The 18,806-nt window shown below is 36.7% G+C and overlaps 1 protein-coding gene across 5 annotated transcripts in view; it reads left to right on the plus strand.

Annotated features, from left to right (window-relative positions):
• FCHO2 (FCH and mu domain containing endocytic adaptor 2) overlaps window positions 1-18,806 on the plus strand; it is a 100,131-nt gene that overhangs the window by 67,502 nt on the left and 13,823 nt on the right. For 2 of the 5 annotated variants that reach the window (XM_056323666.1, XM_056323661.1), the window contains exons 12-20: window positions 760-814; window positions 3,394-3,572; window positions 4,130-4,144; window positions 4,556-4,580; window positions 5,293-5,335; window positions 6,020-6,114; window positions 13,148-13,251; window positions 15,213-15,342; window positions 16,900-16,959. In XM_056323666.1, the coding sequence (XP_056179641.1) occupies window positions 760-814; window positions 3,394-3,572; window positions 4,130-4,144; window positions 4,556-4,580; window positions 5,293-5,335; window positions 6,020-6,114; window positions 13,148-13,251; window positions 15,213-15,342; window positions 16,900-16,959 (706 nt within the window). The remainder of the gene's footprint in view (window positions 1-759; window positions 815-3,393; window positions 3,573-4,129; window positions 4,145-4,555; window positions 4,581-5,292; window positions 5,336-6,019; window positions 6,115-13,147; window positions 13,252-15,212; window positions 15,343-16,899; window positions 16,960-18,806) is intronic. The other 3 variants (XM_056323662.1, XM_056323665.1, XM_056323664.1) reach the window with 3 other exon arrangements.

Consider the following 18,806-nt stretch of genomic DNA (forward strand, 5'->3'; position numbering starts at 1 on the left):
ATGATTTAAACATAATTCTCTTCAATTTATATTTAATTGCCTGCAAAAAAACCCAAAAAACGGAACTAGTCTGAAGTTCTCAGGTACTTACTAGCTTTGAAAATCCAGGATGGTGCTGGAGGTGTGTAAAGGAAAACTTTGGAACCTAATTTTGAGCACTTTTATTAAGTTTCATCCACACCCTTAAATTAATGTGGATATTCTTTGCTAAAGCAAAAGTGCAGGCTTGCTGCCTTTTCAAGAGGGAAGAGGAAATTGCAACTTGTGCAACCTGGAATGCTTTTATTCACATATTAAAGTACTGACTAGTACTTAGGAAGGATTTTGCTCCTGCACCATCAGTGCTTCCAGCAACTTAACTGAAAAGAGTTACATGTAGAAATCGGGAAAATAGGGGCTGAGAGAACTGTAGGCTTATTTAACACTCAATAGTAAAGCTGAAATGCTTCTGTTGGTTTCTGACCTTTCTGGTAAGAGCACCAGTAAAAGCAGATGCATTCAAACTTGCCAGTTTTCATAGCAAATTTTCAGGTTGTTTTGTTGTATTCTGTTCCTGACAGAATGATTCTGTTCACACTATTTCTGAATTACAGATCATAGCTTGAGGTAACTGTAATAATTAATGGTGAAGAACAATGACTTTCATGAGTGTTCATAATCAAGTTTTAATTTGTCAATGATACAAAATTCGGTCTGATTTAAGAACAACACTTTTTTTTTAGTCATTTGTCAATATAATAATTTTTGTTGTTGTTTTAGAACATTCCTGATGTAGATGATGAAGGATACAGCATTAAACCGGAAACAACACAGGATATCCTTTTCACTGTTATTGTGCCAAGTTATCTGATGTTATTACAATTCTTTGGAGAGAGGAATTACTAATTAAATGCTATGTAAAGGAAGATGAATTACATTCATGCTTATGTTGCAACCTTGTATTCTTATGTTCATAGCTTTTACAAAATATACAATATTTTGTCTTAGATTTTGTGTGTGTGCAAATGTCAAAAGATTAGATCTTGTGTATTGGGACCTTTAAGTAGATCTAGGTGTATTGGGACCTTTAAGAGGGTGGGGGTTGTCTCACAGTAAAAGAACAAAATAAACCAAAAAAAGTCTGAACAAAAGCTCTAAGGTGACCATGCAGATCTTTCTCCTTGAAAAGCTCTTAGAGAGTTTTTAAAGTGAAGTTTGTAAACTTTTTTAAGCATACAGAGTGGTTATCTGTTCTATACCTGCACCTTTCCACTTTTTTGTAACACCATTAAAAAGACTGGGAGCTCCAGCAGTCTAGAAATATAATTTCTGTTACTTAATGAAGTCATTACACCACATGCTGTTTCTAACTGATGCTCATAGATGCTATTGTCTTTTTAAAAATAGCTATGATATGCAGAATAGATTTTTGTTATGGGTCTTTTTTTATGGATGCTTGTGATTTTTCTTTGCTCTTCCTTTGAAGGAAAAAATTCTTGTCCTCTTTTTTTCCATCAAAAACAGAGGGAAGCTGTACTTGAGCTGGAAATAATTGCTGTATATCTAAGCAAGTCTAATATGCTAGCAAGATAGCTCATTTTTTAAAATGTATTCACTGAATTCTTTAGGCACTGCAGATAAAAAGTAAACTTATGCTTTACAGTTAATGTAAATTGTGAAACTTTTAAGCAGTTAACAGCACTTAAAAGTGGACCAGTCCATCATCATAGCTTCTCTGTTTTCATCAGCTTCGCAGAATATGCCGCTATTACCCCTGGTGAAGATTCTTGTGCCAATAAAAGCATTTCATGTTATCTTCTATTTACAAAATTGATATAAAAATGGAACACTTTTATCCAGTTCTGAGAAGGACAGTGTTTCGTGCTTTGCATATATTTATAGGAGGCATGAACAACATTCATGCTTTGTAAATGATTCATCTGAGCATCTTTTTCTGCATTATCCTGTTTGTTGTGAAACAATAGAAAAGGCCATACATACAGTGAAATAGCTCAGTGATTTGCAATCCCTGTCAGCCAGGTAGTACTTCAGCTTCTGAAAATCTGGACCAGATTCAGGAAGTCATCAGTTCCCTTCCTGTTCCCCTCCCTTACCTTCCAGGAGTGGATATTTATTCTGTTGATGGAAAATCTTGAGATGATTTGTTGGAGGACATTATTTTACCATAATGGCAGTCAGTCTTAATAAGTCCAGTATTAAGTGTTTGAAAAACACTTTACAAGAGCTGCCTGATTTGGAGAAAATCAATCTTGAAAGTTGGTGATAATGTTCATAACAAGAGAACTTTTGATGAAATGAAAAATGACTTGCTTTGAAACTTTCACTTCTAGATATGATCCATTTGGGAGGACAGGTAGGCTGTAAGATGAACACTTGACTTTTTCCTCACCATGACTTAGGGATTCTTACAGTTGAAAAGGATTTGGAATCTCATTAGGGTTCAGGTTTTAATCTTTGTCAGGTAATAGTTTGAAGAAATGTCATTCAAATGGCTGGCATATTTCCAAGTGAAAATAATGGAAGCAAGGTATAGAGTATATATGCTCCCCTAAGTGGTACAAAACTTGAAGTAGAGGAAAATTTTCAAATTCTTTCTTACCAAAACAAATGCATCTTTTAAGACTTAGCATAGCCATTTTCAGAGCTTTTGTTTGGTGCAGCTCCATTCATATAAAGAACCAAGGCTAAATTTGTCTGTATATTTTGCTTATTTTGAGGGCTGAATTGTCATTATGATTCCTTTTTTTGCCAAGGATGACAGTGCTTTAAGCAGCTGACATTGTTCAGTTTACTGTGCAGCCTTCTATGTAACTGACATCCTTTCTTGCAAAATTTTCAGTGCCACTCTGCAAAAGGGGCAAGTAATGGTGGCTGCCACCGCTGCTTCCTCCACTGTTAATGCTTGTTACAGGTACCATGGGCATTTCATTTCCAATTAAAAAGCCTAGGGCTTTCCTTCACTTGGTTTAAAAGGATTTCCACATTTTTCATATGTGTGTTAGAATCCATGATTGAATCTTACAAATCATAAATTTAAGATGCAGAAATGTTGCTGCTGTAGAATCTTTAATTTATCCTGATGCCTTCATATATGCAGTTGTTACATGATACTGCAGTTCAGTTATATGACAGACACTGCAGTTGTTCATTTAGATGACATAGTGCCTTTCAGAACAGAATGCTGTTATGAAGATGACTGGAATATAAAAACTAAATTTTAACTCTCAGTTGTGAATTTTGGACAGTGGATATATTTGAAGTGTCTGTATAAGCACACAAAGAGGTTAGGCAGCATTGTTTATCTGTGGTGTTCACTTAATATAAGCATTTTGTGGGGTGTAATTACAACATTGATTAAGCAGATGAAGTATTTCCATCTTAACTGAGAAAAACATACCAAAGAGAACCATTTCTATTCATCCAGTGATTCTGACTCCGACGATGATGAACCCAGGAGGTTCCATGTAGAAATAAAACCTGTCCAGCCAAATAATAGCTCTCAATATACCATGCCTTCCTTGGATGAATTAAAAGTATCTATAGGGAACATCACCCTTTCTCCAGCAATATCTGTAAGTTCCTTTGCTTCTTGTATTTTTAATGCATAGAAAAGTGGCAAAGAATCTTTAGTATAAACAGGTATTTTACTGTTCTGAATTTATTCTAGGTTCAGTTCCAATGATTATTTTTTTCTTGTGCACTAGGTCATCTGTGGTACCCGTTATTGCAGTAATTCTCCCTTCTCCAACTAACCTTCCTTTGAGTCTTGGGAGTGCTCAGTCCTTGTCTTTCTGCTGCTGCCACCACAAGACACTGGAATGCATCGTAGAGTTTGCTGAGCATGGCTTTCAACATAGCTTACTAATTAGTATTCTGTAATATACAGACCTTTAAAATAGATCATATCATGTGGACACATGTAACATTTACAGTGCCACTTTATTGATGTATTTTGCCAATCCACAGAGTGATCCTTTATACCCCGAGATAATACTACAAATAAATAGTAGTAAAGTGTGCTTATACAATATTCAGATCAGAATAAGAATGACTCTGATTATAAGGAAAATATTGTGCATAACAAATTAAAATAATGATTTTTTTCTTTTTTTCCCCCACATTTTGAAAGCAGAGACACAGTCCTGTAAGTACAGAATGGCTTTATATTTACATTTTTAGATTAAAACCAAGTAAGGGTAGTATGTGAGGGGAGTTTTTGGGAAAACCTTAGGAATGTTTCATTGTCTATATACCACGTGATATATAAGCTATTCAATTTTACTTCCCCAGCCTGTAAAGGGATTTGGTAATACTGCTCCCTTTGTCAGCTGTACAGTGTTTGTTCCTGCCTTTTCTTACTGGTGTGCTGGGTGTGCACTGGTTGCTCTGTCCTGGCTGATGTTCTGGTCTTCTGCAAGCTCAGAATGTTTTGCCAGGCATTGAAACAGAGTATCTCATAGAAAGTTGAGTGGAAATAAGAACCCTGGGACTATTAAGTGGTTTATTTGACAGCTGGTAAAAGAATATATTGCTAATTTACTTTGTCCTCTTTCAGGCACAAATGAACCAAAATTCATCCAGTAAGTGTGAATCTTTAACTTTTAGTCTATTTATGTCAGTTTTTTTAACAGAGCATGAAAATGGTGTTTAATTGTTGAAGAAATAAATGTCTTAAGTATCTGTATTTTAAATAGAAAAAAAATACTTATCTTGTCAGTTCTAAATACCTCCTCTTTTTCTATATATTCAGCTGTTCCCTACTCTGGGAAACAGATGAGGCTGTCTGTGACAGTGATGAGGAACATACTCAAGAGCCAAAGGGGAGATCCCATGGAAAAGACTCCTGTACAAGTTCTTAAAATGTTTCTACCCACTAAAGTTTAGTATGATCCACAAACCAGGCTCTGTTTTATAGTCAAACACATAAAATGTGGCCATGGAGATCGAGGATAGAGCATTAGTATCTATCCTGTAGGGTTTTTTTCAGTGGGAAACCAAGCCAGATTTGCTGAAGAGTAGTATTTTGTAAAGAGTATAATTCAAGGAAGAAGTTTCAAATGTCCAACACTTCCTCCCCAAATGCATTACTCTATGTAGTCCTCTCCTGTCAGTAGGTATTTCAGGAATGTCTGAATTTATATTATCAGAAAAAATGCATTTTTGCTTTTCAATTTTAATAATTAATAATCAGTTTCAAACTGCAAACATTTATTTTAGTATTTTTTTAATGAAGATGAGTTTTTTGTTTTAGAGTGTCACAGCTTTGGTGATAATATTGTGTCTTTTCCTTAGGTGAAGAGCTAACAAAATCAAAGCTTTCTGCTCCAACTAATGAGTAAGTTCAAATTTAAAATTCTATGAAATGTAGGTTTGCCACAATTTGGTCTTATTTTGATCTAATACTCAGAAACTCAATGGAAATACCAGCTGACTGCTATTTTAAGTTGGGCGTCTATTGTATTATAAGACCTAGGGAGTAATTATGTAATAGTGGTGATTTAATTTTTCCCCTTCTAATGCATTTGCTTCATTGTGATCTGTCTCAATTGCTGTTTATAATTACATGATTACAAAATGCTGCTTTTATTAAAATCTCAGATTTTAAATAAAACAGGTTTAGTTTCTATCCTATAGTGTTCCATGGTAAAGTGTTTAAGTGTTTACAAGCCCCAAATTTGGACAGCTCTGTATATGTTGCTTATATATGTAGATACTGAAATAAATGGATTTGAAGATGTATGTCTCCTTGAAAAGGACAATCATTTAACTGATGTTATGAATTTGTCCACACACAAACTTGTACCATGGTGTCAGTTCAGATATTCTCCTCACATGTAAATCAGTTCCTTGATCTATAATTTCTAAGTACATTTTAGATGCGAGATTAATAAAGGTGATCTGTCAAATGTATTTATCATATCATTGTTTTTGTTATATTATCAAACTACTGAAGTTGTAGTTTGATTTTTATGAGTATGTGCATCTTTCATTTATATTCCAATTGTAACTTTTAATGTAGAAAAGGGAACAGTGACCTCCTGACATGGGATCCGCTCTTCAGCAGTTCTCTTGAGTCTTCCTCTTCAGCTTCCTTGGCATCCTCATCCTCCTCAGGTAGAATATTGATAGTAGAAAAATGTTTCCTCTACATGCTTCTTAATGTTCTGTTGTTGTTTTTTTAATTACTGCCAAGGGGACATGCTTTGACTATGGAAATTAAAGACTTTTGTAAAGAGTGTACTATCTTATAAGTAATACACAACTGAAGGTGCAGTCTATCAGACTTTCAAGCTAGGGAGCAATGGGGAAGAGGGGACACTAGACGCCTTAGGAAAATTCTGTCTTGCTTCTACCATTTTTTATCACCTTTTCTCACTTTCCAAAAAAAATCACCATCTAGAAAATAATCCTATTTTTTCAGCTGGTAGGGCTGGGAGATTAAATGGAGGTTGTTGCAGCAACTGTGAGACAAGCTGAGCTTGCACTGTGAATAGGGACAGGTTTCTTCTTTCCAGGAAAGTCCATTGAGCTTTGCAGTTTGAAGGCACCTTGGAGCTTTGCTGTGAGGAACTCATTTCCTGTAGGAAACCATGATTCTGTTAGCAGATGTGTGAACATAATCCAAGGGGAGCCAAATGAAAATGGCAGGACTGAGAACAGAATTAAGGGGAGACCCTGAAGCTGGGGCATTGGGAGGAAAAGGGTGGACTGAGGAGTATGAGAGGGGTAGGGCAGATGTTGCGTGGGAATTTTGAGGAGCAAGATTCTGGAAGATATTAGTGTGGGCAGGACACTGTTAGGCTTTCCTGAAACCTGTTTTTGGGGAGAAAAAAAATTCCACACAAATAGTCAATATTGATTGTCACATTCAAAAGGCAGTGAAGGAGAGGGAGGCAGAACAGCATATGAGTGGGTATATGTGTTAAAGATGCTGAGAGCACGAGATGTTGAGAAACCAGTTCAGAAAAAGGAATGAGAGACTGAAACAATAGCAGGTATTATGGCAATGTTAGAACCTGCTTACTAAAAGTACTTACTTAAATTGTTTATTATTTATGTTAATTTTCTCAGATTTAAAGCACAATCTACTATTTACTAACAGCAGGTATGCTGTTTCCATAGCTTTTCTCAGTCTACCTACTGCATATCTGTTTTCAAACCCCTGCTATCTTGTTGCACGGAAATGAATGCCACATGCCTGAGGAAGTGTTTACTATGTCTTTTAGCTAGGTATTCATGTTCAAAAAATTGTAACAGACTATACTTCTTTGTTCACAATCATGGCTTTCTAGCTTTTTTTCTCTGTACTTGATTGAAGAATAATAAGGAAGAGTACTTGTATTGATAGGGGAATTCTGCACAGCTAGTGTTAATTCTTCTTGGCCTTCATAATGTCCTTTTAGCGGCAACCAGCATTGCTATGTAACCCTTCGGGTTTTAAGTAGAGCTTATTCTTTTGCTACAAATTCACATTCCTTAACAGTTACGGGTTTTAACAGTAATGTTTCTGGCTTACAGAAATCATTACATTGTCTCTTCCTCACTTAGATACCCAGTTATTGGTTAGTATTGGATCCAAATTTGTAACATATTTAAGGATAAATTATATATAGATGTATATTACTGTAATATGCTGAAAAGAAGTGCTGCTTTCTCAAAATAATGTTTTGCTAGCTTTTGTCTGGTGTTGGAATCTGTAGAGGAAGGCAGAGGACACTTTATTTGTTGTGCTGTTGTTGTTATTGTATCAAGTTGTTTATTGCTATTCCTGGATGGGAAGTCAAAGCAGGGTGGGAAATGTTCATACAGTCCCTTTGGCAGCAAAGTGTGGAGAAAGTAGTCTCTGGCTGTTGAATACTGGCAGGTAATTGGTATTCATAACATCCTCTGCAGCCATATCGAGGGGAGGGAGTCATCTAGCCAAGCCTTCATACCCAAAAGAAGCATATGCACAGAGCCCTACATTTCACTGAAACTGGAGGAAAATAGTGTGCTGTGAGCATAAGTCAATTTTAAATATAAGACATCTGTGCCTTGGCAAACTTTTATCTGCTACATAATTATTTAAAGGATTGTTCGTTCAGGAGTTATATAAGATACTTAGACTTGTGAAATGATCCATGTAGTTAAGTAAAAAGTGGGTGTTCAAAAGCATAACTAATTATTCATGTATTTTGGGGGGAAAAATACTGGATCAATGTAGGTCATATTCTTGTTTAAATCAAGTTCTGATGCTCACTAACCTGCAGCTTTGTTCTAAAGACTTAAAAAAATACACAAGTGATCTGATTTTATTTTCCTTGAAGTCAGTGTTTTATCTTCAACATGAAGGTTAATGTAGGTAAGCTGATGCTTAAAGCTATTGAAAATCTCAATCTAAAACTTAATTTACTTAAATTAGTTGTTTTGTACACAGCATATCTGCATATCATGGTGTAGCATGTCCCACAGATTACGGGTTTTTTTCCTGTTAAAACATTTTAGATACTGTTTTCTAACTCTGTATTAATGATTGAACACTTACACTACCATGGTATTCCAGCAGACAGTGATTTATGCATCACAGAAGTAAACTTTGGTCATCCATTAATAATTCTGCTTTATTAGAAGTTTAAGCTAACTTTGTTACCTTGAACAAACACAACAGTTTTTTTAGCCAGTGTCGTGGTTTAACCAAGCACCACACAGTCACTTGCTCACTTACCCCCCTACACCTCGAGGGGTGGGGAGAAGAATTGGAGAGGAGTGTAAAACTCGAGGGTTGAGATAAGAAAAATTTAATAATTTAAACAGAATTTTAAAATAAAGGTAAGAACAAAACAATAACACTAATAATAATAACAACAGTTATAACAAAAAGGTGGGGAAAAGGATAAAATCCAAAGGAAAAGGGAGAAAAGAAAACAAGTGATGCACAGCACAGCTGCTCACCACCTGCTGACAGATGCAGAGCCAGTCCCCAAGCAATGATCCCCACCCCCAGCTAACCCACCAAGTTTACATACCAAGCATGATGTCCCATGGTATGGAATACTTTTTTGGCTGGTTCAGGTCAGCTGTCCTGGCTGTGTCCCTTCCCAGTCTCTTGTGCCCCTCCAGCCCTCTGGCTGGCAGGGCCCAAGAAACCAAAAAATCCCTGACTTAGCATAAACATTACCCAGCAACAACTAAAAAAATCAGTGTGTTATCTCACATCAGAGCCAAAACACAGCACTGTACTAGCTACTAAGAAGGTTAACTCCATCCCAGCCAAAACCAGGACAGCCAGCTATTGATATTGTAAAATTGGTTCTTTTTATTTATCTTCCTCATTTTCATCCATATGTATTTTTTAAATAGTTTCAGACATTTCCACATTGGGTTTTGAATAGGATTTATAGTAGTATTTTAAAGCTTTTGAATTATATTTAAGATATCTGTTAGAAAGGGAAGGCTGCATTAAAACTGTTTATGTGGGCTTGTTACCGAAATCTCGGAATGAAGAACTTATCGACATCAATGTGATGTAGATAAGCAGACACTTCTTTATTGACGGCCGGGTGCGTGAGTGAGTCCTCTCACGATCGACGCACACCAGGTTTCAAAATCAGACACCATATATAGAACTTATTCATGCATATTCATTAAGTATTCATGCATAATCATAACATTTCCCATAAATCTTTAACATACTCTCCTCCCATATCCGATTCTGCGCAGTAAAGGTTAGAAGGGTCCAGAAATGGGTCTGGGGTACGATTTGGGTAGGTGGTATATGAGTCGGTGGTTGCGGTCTCCCCCTGCCGGAATTACCTTTTACTAAAGTTCACGGTTCCTTGGCAGGCAACTACAAGCTGTTCCAGTCGACTCTCCCCAGTTCCCATTAATCCTATATTCAGACATTTCAATACACTTTCTACATACGGAAGACTAGTTAACTACAAAAAAACCTTTCAAACCCTAAATTTATTACCTAAGTTTTAACAATGATTCTAGCCCATTCTTCTGGCCTTGGTATGGGACTATGCAGAGGATCTCATAACAGCTTTTACTGTACAAGTTTCACCAAAAATCATTTTTTTACCCCTCTATATCAAAAAATGATTTTATAAAATCAAATAAAGTCAATCAATCTTAACTTATTAACAAATCTGTAACAGGCTTAGAGAATGTACTTGTTCGTGGCAAAAGGACTGCAGTGAAGAGGGTAGCTATACTTCTGATCTGAACTTCTAAACGTGTTGCCCTCTTTTTTTGATTCTGTATGTCACTCTGCTGTTGCTCCTAGCTTTGCCAATCTGCAAGATGTTGAGAATTGACTTTTTTTGAGTTGAGAATTTGTATTTCCTGCTTCTGTTGTCACCTACTGCAACAGGCACAGCCAAGTGCAGGGGATATTTGGGGAAACTCCTGTTTTCCAGAAGCCTGAAGACTGCAGGATAGGAGAGGAAATAAACTGCCTCATGCTTAAAGTTACTTACTAGATATGGGTTAATACAGATAGAAGAATTTCAAACAGTGTCTCATGACTGCATTGCCTTCATTCATTCACTGGACCGCTGTTTATGTTGGACCTTCCCATTACAAATGTTGAGGGTAAAAGGGTAAAAAAGTTTGGAAGGAATAGGATAGGTTTGATTAAATAAATTTGAAAGAAATTAAAAGCGGAAAGCTATGTACAGGAAACAAAAATAGAGTAGGGTGCAAGAAGAAGACAAAGATCAGAGGAAAACGACAGGGAGGAAGTTGGAGGAATAAGGAAAGTCATGAGATGTAGGGCCTTACCGGGAGACAAACACAGTAAATTACTTTTTGGGTTACTTAGAAAAATGGGAAGTGACATGGTTAGCAGTATGCGTGAAGTACCTGTGATGTTTTCTTTCATTTGTAAGTGATGGGATTTTTAGCCTAGTAGAGCAGTTATTTTTCATGCTGGCTAGTAATCCTCTTGCAGTGGATATTGAATACTTTTTTGAATATTGAAAATTTTATCTTTTGGTCCTAGTTTCAATTCTATCCTTTTCCTTCAGCTACACTAAAAGAACACAATATGAACTCCTCCTCATCTACCACTGATTTGCCTGGGTGTAGAATATCTCAGTCTTTGCTTGGACGCCAGACAGATTCTGGGTCTACAAGCCCATCCTCACCAGATTTTACCATTAGCACTTTGTGCAAATCTGGTGTTACAGGAGCGCCATCAGGGAGTACCAGTACTTTATCCTCTGTGTCCTGGTCTCAGAGTCAGTGGATTTCCTTTGCTGATGAACTTCTTACAATTAGACACACAAGCACAGACAAGAAGGACCCCCAAAGATTGCATTTTAAACCTGAAAATGCCTGCCTTGCCTCTTCTGCCTTGCTTGGGAATTATTCCAGCGGCTGTGCTTCTGAGGATCAAAGTGACCTTTTCAATAATACTATATGCCATGAACAATTACTCATTGAAGAAACTGGCACTACTGCTGAAATTTCTTCTGCATCATCTTCAGCACTACTGGACTTTAGTTTAGTGTCTTCTTGTGCTCATACAAATAAGGGTATGACAAGCATGCATTGTGTACTGCTTTTTGCTAATAGCTGATTCCAAAAAGAAAGCTTTGGAATTATTTTTCTTTTTGTTATTATTGCTCACCTGATGTTAAAATTAACTCATCTTCTTACTTTGAATATACTAAACTGCTTGTTAGCACCAACTTCCTTGACAGTTAGGACAATGTAGTAAATATTCAGCTTGAAATAATAAAAATTCAAATTATTCAATTGAAAGCATTGCTTTCTCTTAACTGTGCAGAGCTTTACTTTTCTAGAAATAGGAATGTCTATGGGATGTGGGACAGCAGCGAGATGTCAAAGATTTAAGTGATTGAATTTGCAAAAACAATTCCGTTCCCAAATGGCTTTGTATAAATATTTTCATATTAAATAAAGTTAAATAAATTGGATTTAAAACTGTTCCTTTTTAACACCCAGTATTTTGAAGCACAGATGCTATCATGGTAATGCTACATACTAAGAGGGCAAAGGAAAGTGCATTTGGGCAAGCATGCCATGACTCATTGAATACCTCTGGTACTGCCACAGACTACTCAGTGTTTAGTATGCACTGTTGTCTTGGGGCATAATAAGAATTTTGCAGGAATGACTGATATTTTAGAAGTTAATTTATCTGGGGACATTTGAGTTTGCAGCTCATAAGGTGGATGTGGTCAGTATTAGCCTAATTTCCTTCTTCCCAAGTCAGTGATGAAAATCCTGTACTTAAATGACAGCAGAGTTGTGCTGAATGGCTGAGACCACTCCCCACTTAAAAGTTGCCTTTTAAATAATATTAACTAATTTAATTTAAAAAGAACCATCCAGAATAATTTGAGGGAGACAACAGGATGTGCTGCAACAACATAGTCATATATTAGGATTTCAGTTTGATTTGGAGTTAATTTTATATCTGGCATACTCATTGGATAGGATCTAACATTTATTTTTAAATACAGTTCTATTCGTTCAATTCAGAAAAGTGACTTTGTAAAAGTGGCATCTTTGTACTGCTGCCACCATCTGTTAGTTGTTTGTTAGGTTTAGAAGGACATGGGGGCAGGTGGTTTTTTAAACATCTTATAGCTCAGCTAAACAATTATTAATATATTAATAAAAACAAGTAGAAGTTAGTGTGTTCTTACAATCAACAGAGTAATTTAACTCTTACACTGGTGTATACTTATTGAAGTCAGTGGTATTTCAGTGGGCAAAATTTTATATAAGCAGTTATGCCATTGTCAGCCAGGATGAAATATGAATTTCCACTGAATTTTCCATTTGTGGTGAGACATTAAGTACTATCCTATATTCTGAATCCACATCAATTATACATAAGAGGAAACTCGGTTAAACCATCTTTTTGCATACAAACCTCCAAGAAAAGCTGGTATAAAATCATTTGAGAGCAATGAGAAAGCCCATGATGCCATTTTTAGGGTCACTTTTCAGGGTATCACATGGTCCCATTTTAAAAGCATTTGTGATTTGTAGTAAATCTTACAGAATGGAGCTTGTAAGATAGGAACTTCTAACCAAAACTTAACTTCCAGTTGTTCTGTTCAAGTGAGTATGTATTTATGTTCAGTGTGACTTTTCTAATATTTGTTTCCTTAAATTTGCTTTCTTCCAGCAAGACCCACAACTCCTCTCTCTGTAGGCACCATTGTACCCCCTCCAAGGCCTGCTTCAAGAACAAAGCTGTCTACTGGGAAACTTAGTGGGATTAATGAAATAGTATGTATTGATTGTTTATTAATTTTCCATTGTAACTTGATTTTAGATATACCTTTCATTTACACTGTTACAGTGGAGTTATTTTACAGCTAATGTTCAAAGAATCACATAAGCAGATTTTCACCATTGGCAATCAGGCATGGAAGGTGTTCATGATAATTATATTACTATAACAAAGTAATTCTTAACAGAACTATGAAGGTCCAAAACATAATTTTTGCATCAGCTGAATGTTTTTAATTGAATGAATCAGTAATTTGATAATGAAGGGATAGCAAGTGTATGAATTTGAAGTTTTCAAAATGTAAAATACTAGAGAGGTTACTAACAAAGCTCCATTGATTCAGGGATATCACCAAAGCTTTGCGGAATGCATGGCATTAAGTAGATCTTTATCAGTCGTGTGTTGACACAAGTAGCCCTGCTGTGACTTCTCCCTGCACTTGCCCTTGGTGCGGGTTGGTGGAGAAGGGAAGTGGCAGGCTGCAGCAGCTGCCCGTTGGGATAGTGAGAGGCTACACACTTGCCTGCATCTCTGCTTACGGCCCGCAGTGCAGGTCCACCTGCTGATACGGAGTGTGGCAAAGAATGCAGATACGCAGACAGCATGTCAGACCAAGCTGTGCTAGTATTAGAGTTCTTTGGGTTTCATTTGACTTACTGACTTGCACAAATCTTACCATGATAAGATCCTCTTACTTTCTTTCAAAGTAGCAAGGTATTTTCACCATGTTCTTGTTAGGGACAAAATTCTGGTCTTATGCTTTGACAAAACTGAAACATTTTAAACTGTTCTGTATTTTTGTAAGTTCAGAATAGGGTTCATTTTGACATTCTTTTCTCATTCCAATATAAAATTGTAGTAATTGGTCTTAAACCAAGGAATCTGTTCTTCATGTCATCATAATTAAAGAGACAAATTTAGCTGGTACTGTTCTGCTATAAAGTAAGATTCTGCACAAAGATGCATTCATTTTATACTGTTATTTTAGAAATTGGCTATTACCTGTATACAAGTTGAAGCTTGTCAGTCGTCTTCCACTCCTATTACAATTTCCATAGTCTGTATAAAAAGCTACATACTCAGCAACAAGCTTGACAGAACCAAAATTTAAAAAAAAAAAACAAAACAAAAAAACCCCAAAAACGAAAAACCCCAAACAACCAAACAGTTAAGTGAATCATAAAACCACCCAGAGATTTAGGATGGAAGGGACTTTTGAAGATCTCTAGGCCAACCTCCTGCTCAAAGAAGGTCCAAAGAAGGTTGCTTAGGGACATGCTGAGTTGTGAAAATATCCAGAGAGGGAAATCTTAATATCTCTTTAGGCAACCAGTCCCAGGGTCTAACCATGAGGTTACAAGAAGGAATTTTGTCCCTGAGTTCCTTTGCTGTAGCTCTTGCATCTCTGAGAAGGGCCTGTCTCCTCCTCCTTTGTACCCCCTTTTAGCTAGTAAAGGACTGCTAGTAGATCCTTCCTTAGACTTCTGTTCTCCAGGCTGAACAAACCCAGGTTCTTGAGGTTGTCCCTCTCTCTCACTTACTCCAGTCTCAACTATTTTAGTTGCCCTCTGCTGGACTCAGTTCCAGTTTGTTAGTAGCTCTCCTTTAGCTCTGTAAATCCACATTTGCTGACACATACACAGGGCTGTAGGCTTAGGTTCCGCTACAGTGTTATAGCACAATTATTGACCAGCTGCTACATAATCAAATATATTAGACTTAACTACCTAGGCAAAAAATTAATAATGGTAATCTATGAAATAATGGAATTGATTCCAATGGAAAATGTGGATTCTCTGTTTTACTCTAAACCCCAGGGTAGATAAAGCAATAAAGGAATTGTGTTAAGAAACACTGTGAAATTGACTGGGGCATGAAATTAAGACTCTTTTTACAGTCTTTTTTTCATCTCTTTAAAACCACATTATGTAATACTTTTGTAATCTCTTTTGTTCAGCCTAGGCCATTCAGCCCTCCGTTGACTTCTAACTCAAGTCCACCTCCTGCAGCTCCCTTGGCACGTGCAGAGAGCATTTCCTCAATATCCTCTTCTGCATCCCTCAGTGCAGCAAACACACCTACAGTTGGTAAGTTAAAGTAACCATTTTAACTTATTTTAGAAATAGCATAATTCTGCCACTAGGTTCCATTGGACTTAGTTGTTCCATATGTGAGTCCAGTCTAGGTACTTCAAGCATCCTTTGCAATACCTGCTTCTAAATGACACAGAAAGACAGGAGAGTGGATTAATTAGATTAGACCATAGATCAAATTATGGCATGTTCTTTAGAGAAATATTTTTCAAAATTAGTATTCCATGGATTCTTATTTGGTATGCTTGTATATCCATTCATCAAGCACAAAATGTTAACATGTATTTATTCAGATATTATTATATAGGTGCAGAAATATTTTGGGATACTGATAAATTTAAATGAATACAAATGTTCTTAAAATGGAGTCCTTTTATGCTCTTTTTATTTTATTTGTTATCCTGTAATTGCAGTTTCCAAAAAATTAAACTAATGCATCTTTTTCTTCAAGTTAGTGAAGTATATAGGCTAAACAGAGGTGTTTAGTAAAAGCAAAACAAACATCCAAAAAAGATGATGAAAAGCAAATGTGTTGCCACTAATTTCATGTTTTTAAAGGAAAGTCCTTCAGTTTTGGTATTTGGTTATAACAAATCAAAAGGAGAGTTATTAGGGTCTTTTGGTTTGTTGTGGGTTTATTTAAGATGTTTTAACTTGTTTCTTTAGCAGAAAAGTATTTAGTTCCTGGACATTATTACAACTTAAACCCCAAATTAAATCAGATTCTTGAGTTAGCACTCAGTTGGTTATCTGTGAATGTTACTGATGTGAAGGATTCCTTGCCCAGGCTCAGCAGCTCAGGAGAGCATCTGCACAGCTTCTAGTGGGAGTTCTGCAGTGAAAGCAGTGCAGCAGTTGCCACCCTATGCAGGACCAGAACTAGTAAGGTCTGCCCAGCCTTAGGTGCTACAGTTCAGTGTACACCAGTTTTCCAAATGCTGAGAAGAACCATCACAGAAAGATAACTGGTATTTTGGTTGCCAAAGTCCATCTGGGCTCACATCCTCAGGCCTCAGCACTGGTAGCAAGGAACCAGCAGTTGGCAGCAGCATCAATAACACCAGCTCTGAGTGTGTGTGTTGTTGGGGACAGTGACAGAGTGAAATCATGAGATGAGGGAGGACATAAGGAGGTATGTGCTGACACCAAGGTTTGACATGGTTATTAACCTGGCCTAGCAAAAATAAACAAAGCCAGTTCCATCTGCACTGACTGTTTGAATTAAATAGTCCTGAAGGGCTGGGAAGGACAGTGCAAACAGCTGAAAGACTTTGGCACATGAGGATATACTCTGCACTCCATTCTCTATTCTTTTGGCTTTTGCACAAACCAGTGTTCCCCTTACCCCATTTGTTCTGAATAATGGAAAGTTTAATGGAGACTCTAATTTTCCAAGCGAACTTTAAGGCATGCATAATTGAATGTTTCTTTTATGCTTTAGCCTTGTTTTAATTTGCAAAGTATTTTTATATACATTGATTTTTTTAACATCTATTTTTGCTTGAAATATTTTGTTTTCTTGCAATGTTCTGTTTCATTTAAATGTAATAGAGGATGATCTTTTGATTGGAAATCTTCCCACAATTGAAAAGCTTTGTGAGACACCACCAGGTATTGTACTCAAAGCAGATTTACATGTTAACTAATCATCCTAATACACTACATCTAATAAAATTGTATTTCTTTTGAAATAAGTTTCTCCAGCTATTCCTGGTACCTGGGAGATACAAGTATTTTGAACTCTCAATTACTTAACACGTTTTATTTTGCTGAAATCACCAAAACTTGATATAACTGCTTTTATGTAATTTCTGTCTATCCCCCCGCTCCTCAGCCCCCCAAAACAAGCTGAAATTCCGTCTCGCTTCTTTGGTTTGTCATTAACTACTTTCTTTCAAGTAAAGTGAATACATTTTCACTTTGACAATCCTTATTCTCATAAGACAAGTAGGTAAAAATATTTCTGTATTTACATGTAATACAAATATTTGATAACAAAGATAGTCTTTTTCAAAAAATATTTCGTTTTCATGACAGCGATTTAGCCAATATTAAAATTGCCTGAATCTCTGTTCCTAAACTGATGTAAAACCATTTGATCAGGTTTATTTATTTGCCCATTTTATGACCAATGATAAAGTCTTTTGTCCTGCAGTTTGGCATCTTCCTTGAGTGTGTCAATGCAACTGTTGGCATGGTTGTATCACTGGCTGTTGTGTCAGCTCAGCTCAGGGGCTGTTAATGAGGCGGAGGCAGGTAGCAGGGCATCAAAGCAAGTTTTGCTGTTACTGCCGAGGGTACTAGAACTGCAGCCTTAAGCTCGGCTGCAGCCTGAGATGCAGCAAGCCCACCTTGGTGCAGCTCTGTGACGTCCCGTCCCTCTGAGAGCTTGCAGCAGGCGTGGAAGGCCCTGAAGTTGGATATCACTGCATCGCATGGTGTTTTCAGCAGCCAGATAACAAACCAATGACTTCCAGAGTTAGGTTAAACAATTATGCTTGCTTCAATTTATTGCTGTTTAGGAGAATGCTTAGATCTTTGATGAATCAAAGAGTAATGAACAGTGAGGGCAGAAGCAAATAAGAGAGAAGTGATCTCATTTGTAGTCCCTCAAATACATCTCGGAGAAGTGTGTGAAAGAGAGAGAGTGTGTGTGTGTGTGTGTATTTGCTTTGGTGTTCCCCAAAAACAGTGTAAGTAGTGTTGTTATTTGCAATAAATTTCACTCGCCACTCAAGAAATCAGTCTTTGTCTTTCACTGATAGGAATATAATTTATATATTGGCATTATTCTTCATGATTTTCAGATACTAGACCTGTGAAGGACGTCCAGACTTCCTTTTTGCTTCTGAAAGAGCTGAGGAGGCACAGCCACAGTTTTAGAGTAATTAGGATTAGTTTGCCATGAGCAGTATTATATGGATGAGCAGGATTATATGTATTGTAAAGTATTCTACAGTATGAAAGAAAAATTTCTCATTTTGCTCATGAAAAGAGAAAGATTGCGCCTCCTTTTTGATAGATAATATTATGTGATACAGGCCATTTCAGCAGTGGTACAAAAAATTAGTAAGATGCTCTCCACTGTGCTGCTGCACTAATAAAAAGATGGAACTTCCAGTATTGTCTTTTATATTCAGTACAGATATAAAACACTGGCAAAAAGTAAAATCTCCTGACAACTGGTTTCATCAATTGTACGCACATATTTCAAAAAGCTGTAGCATGAGGTCAGAGTTGATTTTTATAGCCATGCGTTGGAATTGTGTTGTTTTGGCATAGTCTTCTGTGAAGGCTTCTCCAGCAATTTCTCCTGGGGAATTGTAGTCTTTGTTGGCTGAAATAGTCAAAAGAGTATTCAACAGTTTGTTTATGTGGGGTAATATTAATGCATTTGCATTTAAATTCATGCATACTTTAAGTGAAGTCTTTGCATTTCTCTGGCCATGTTATCATGC

The sequence above is a fragment of the Falco biarmicus genome, chromosome Z (genome assembly GCF_023638135.1).
Source record: "Falco biarmicus isolate bFalBia1 chromosome Z, bFalBia1.pri, whole genome shotgun sequence".
NCBI classification, from domain to species: Eukaryota; Metazoa; Chordata; class Aves; order Falconiformes; family Falconidae; genus Falco; species Falco biarmicus.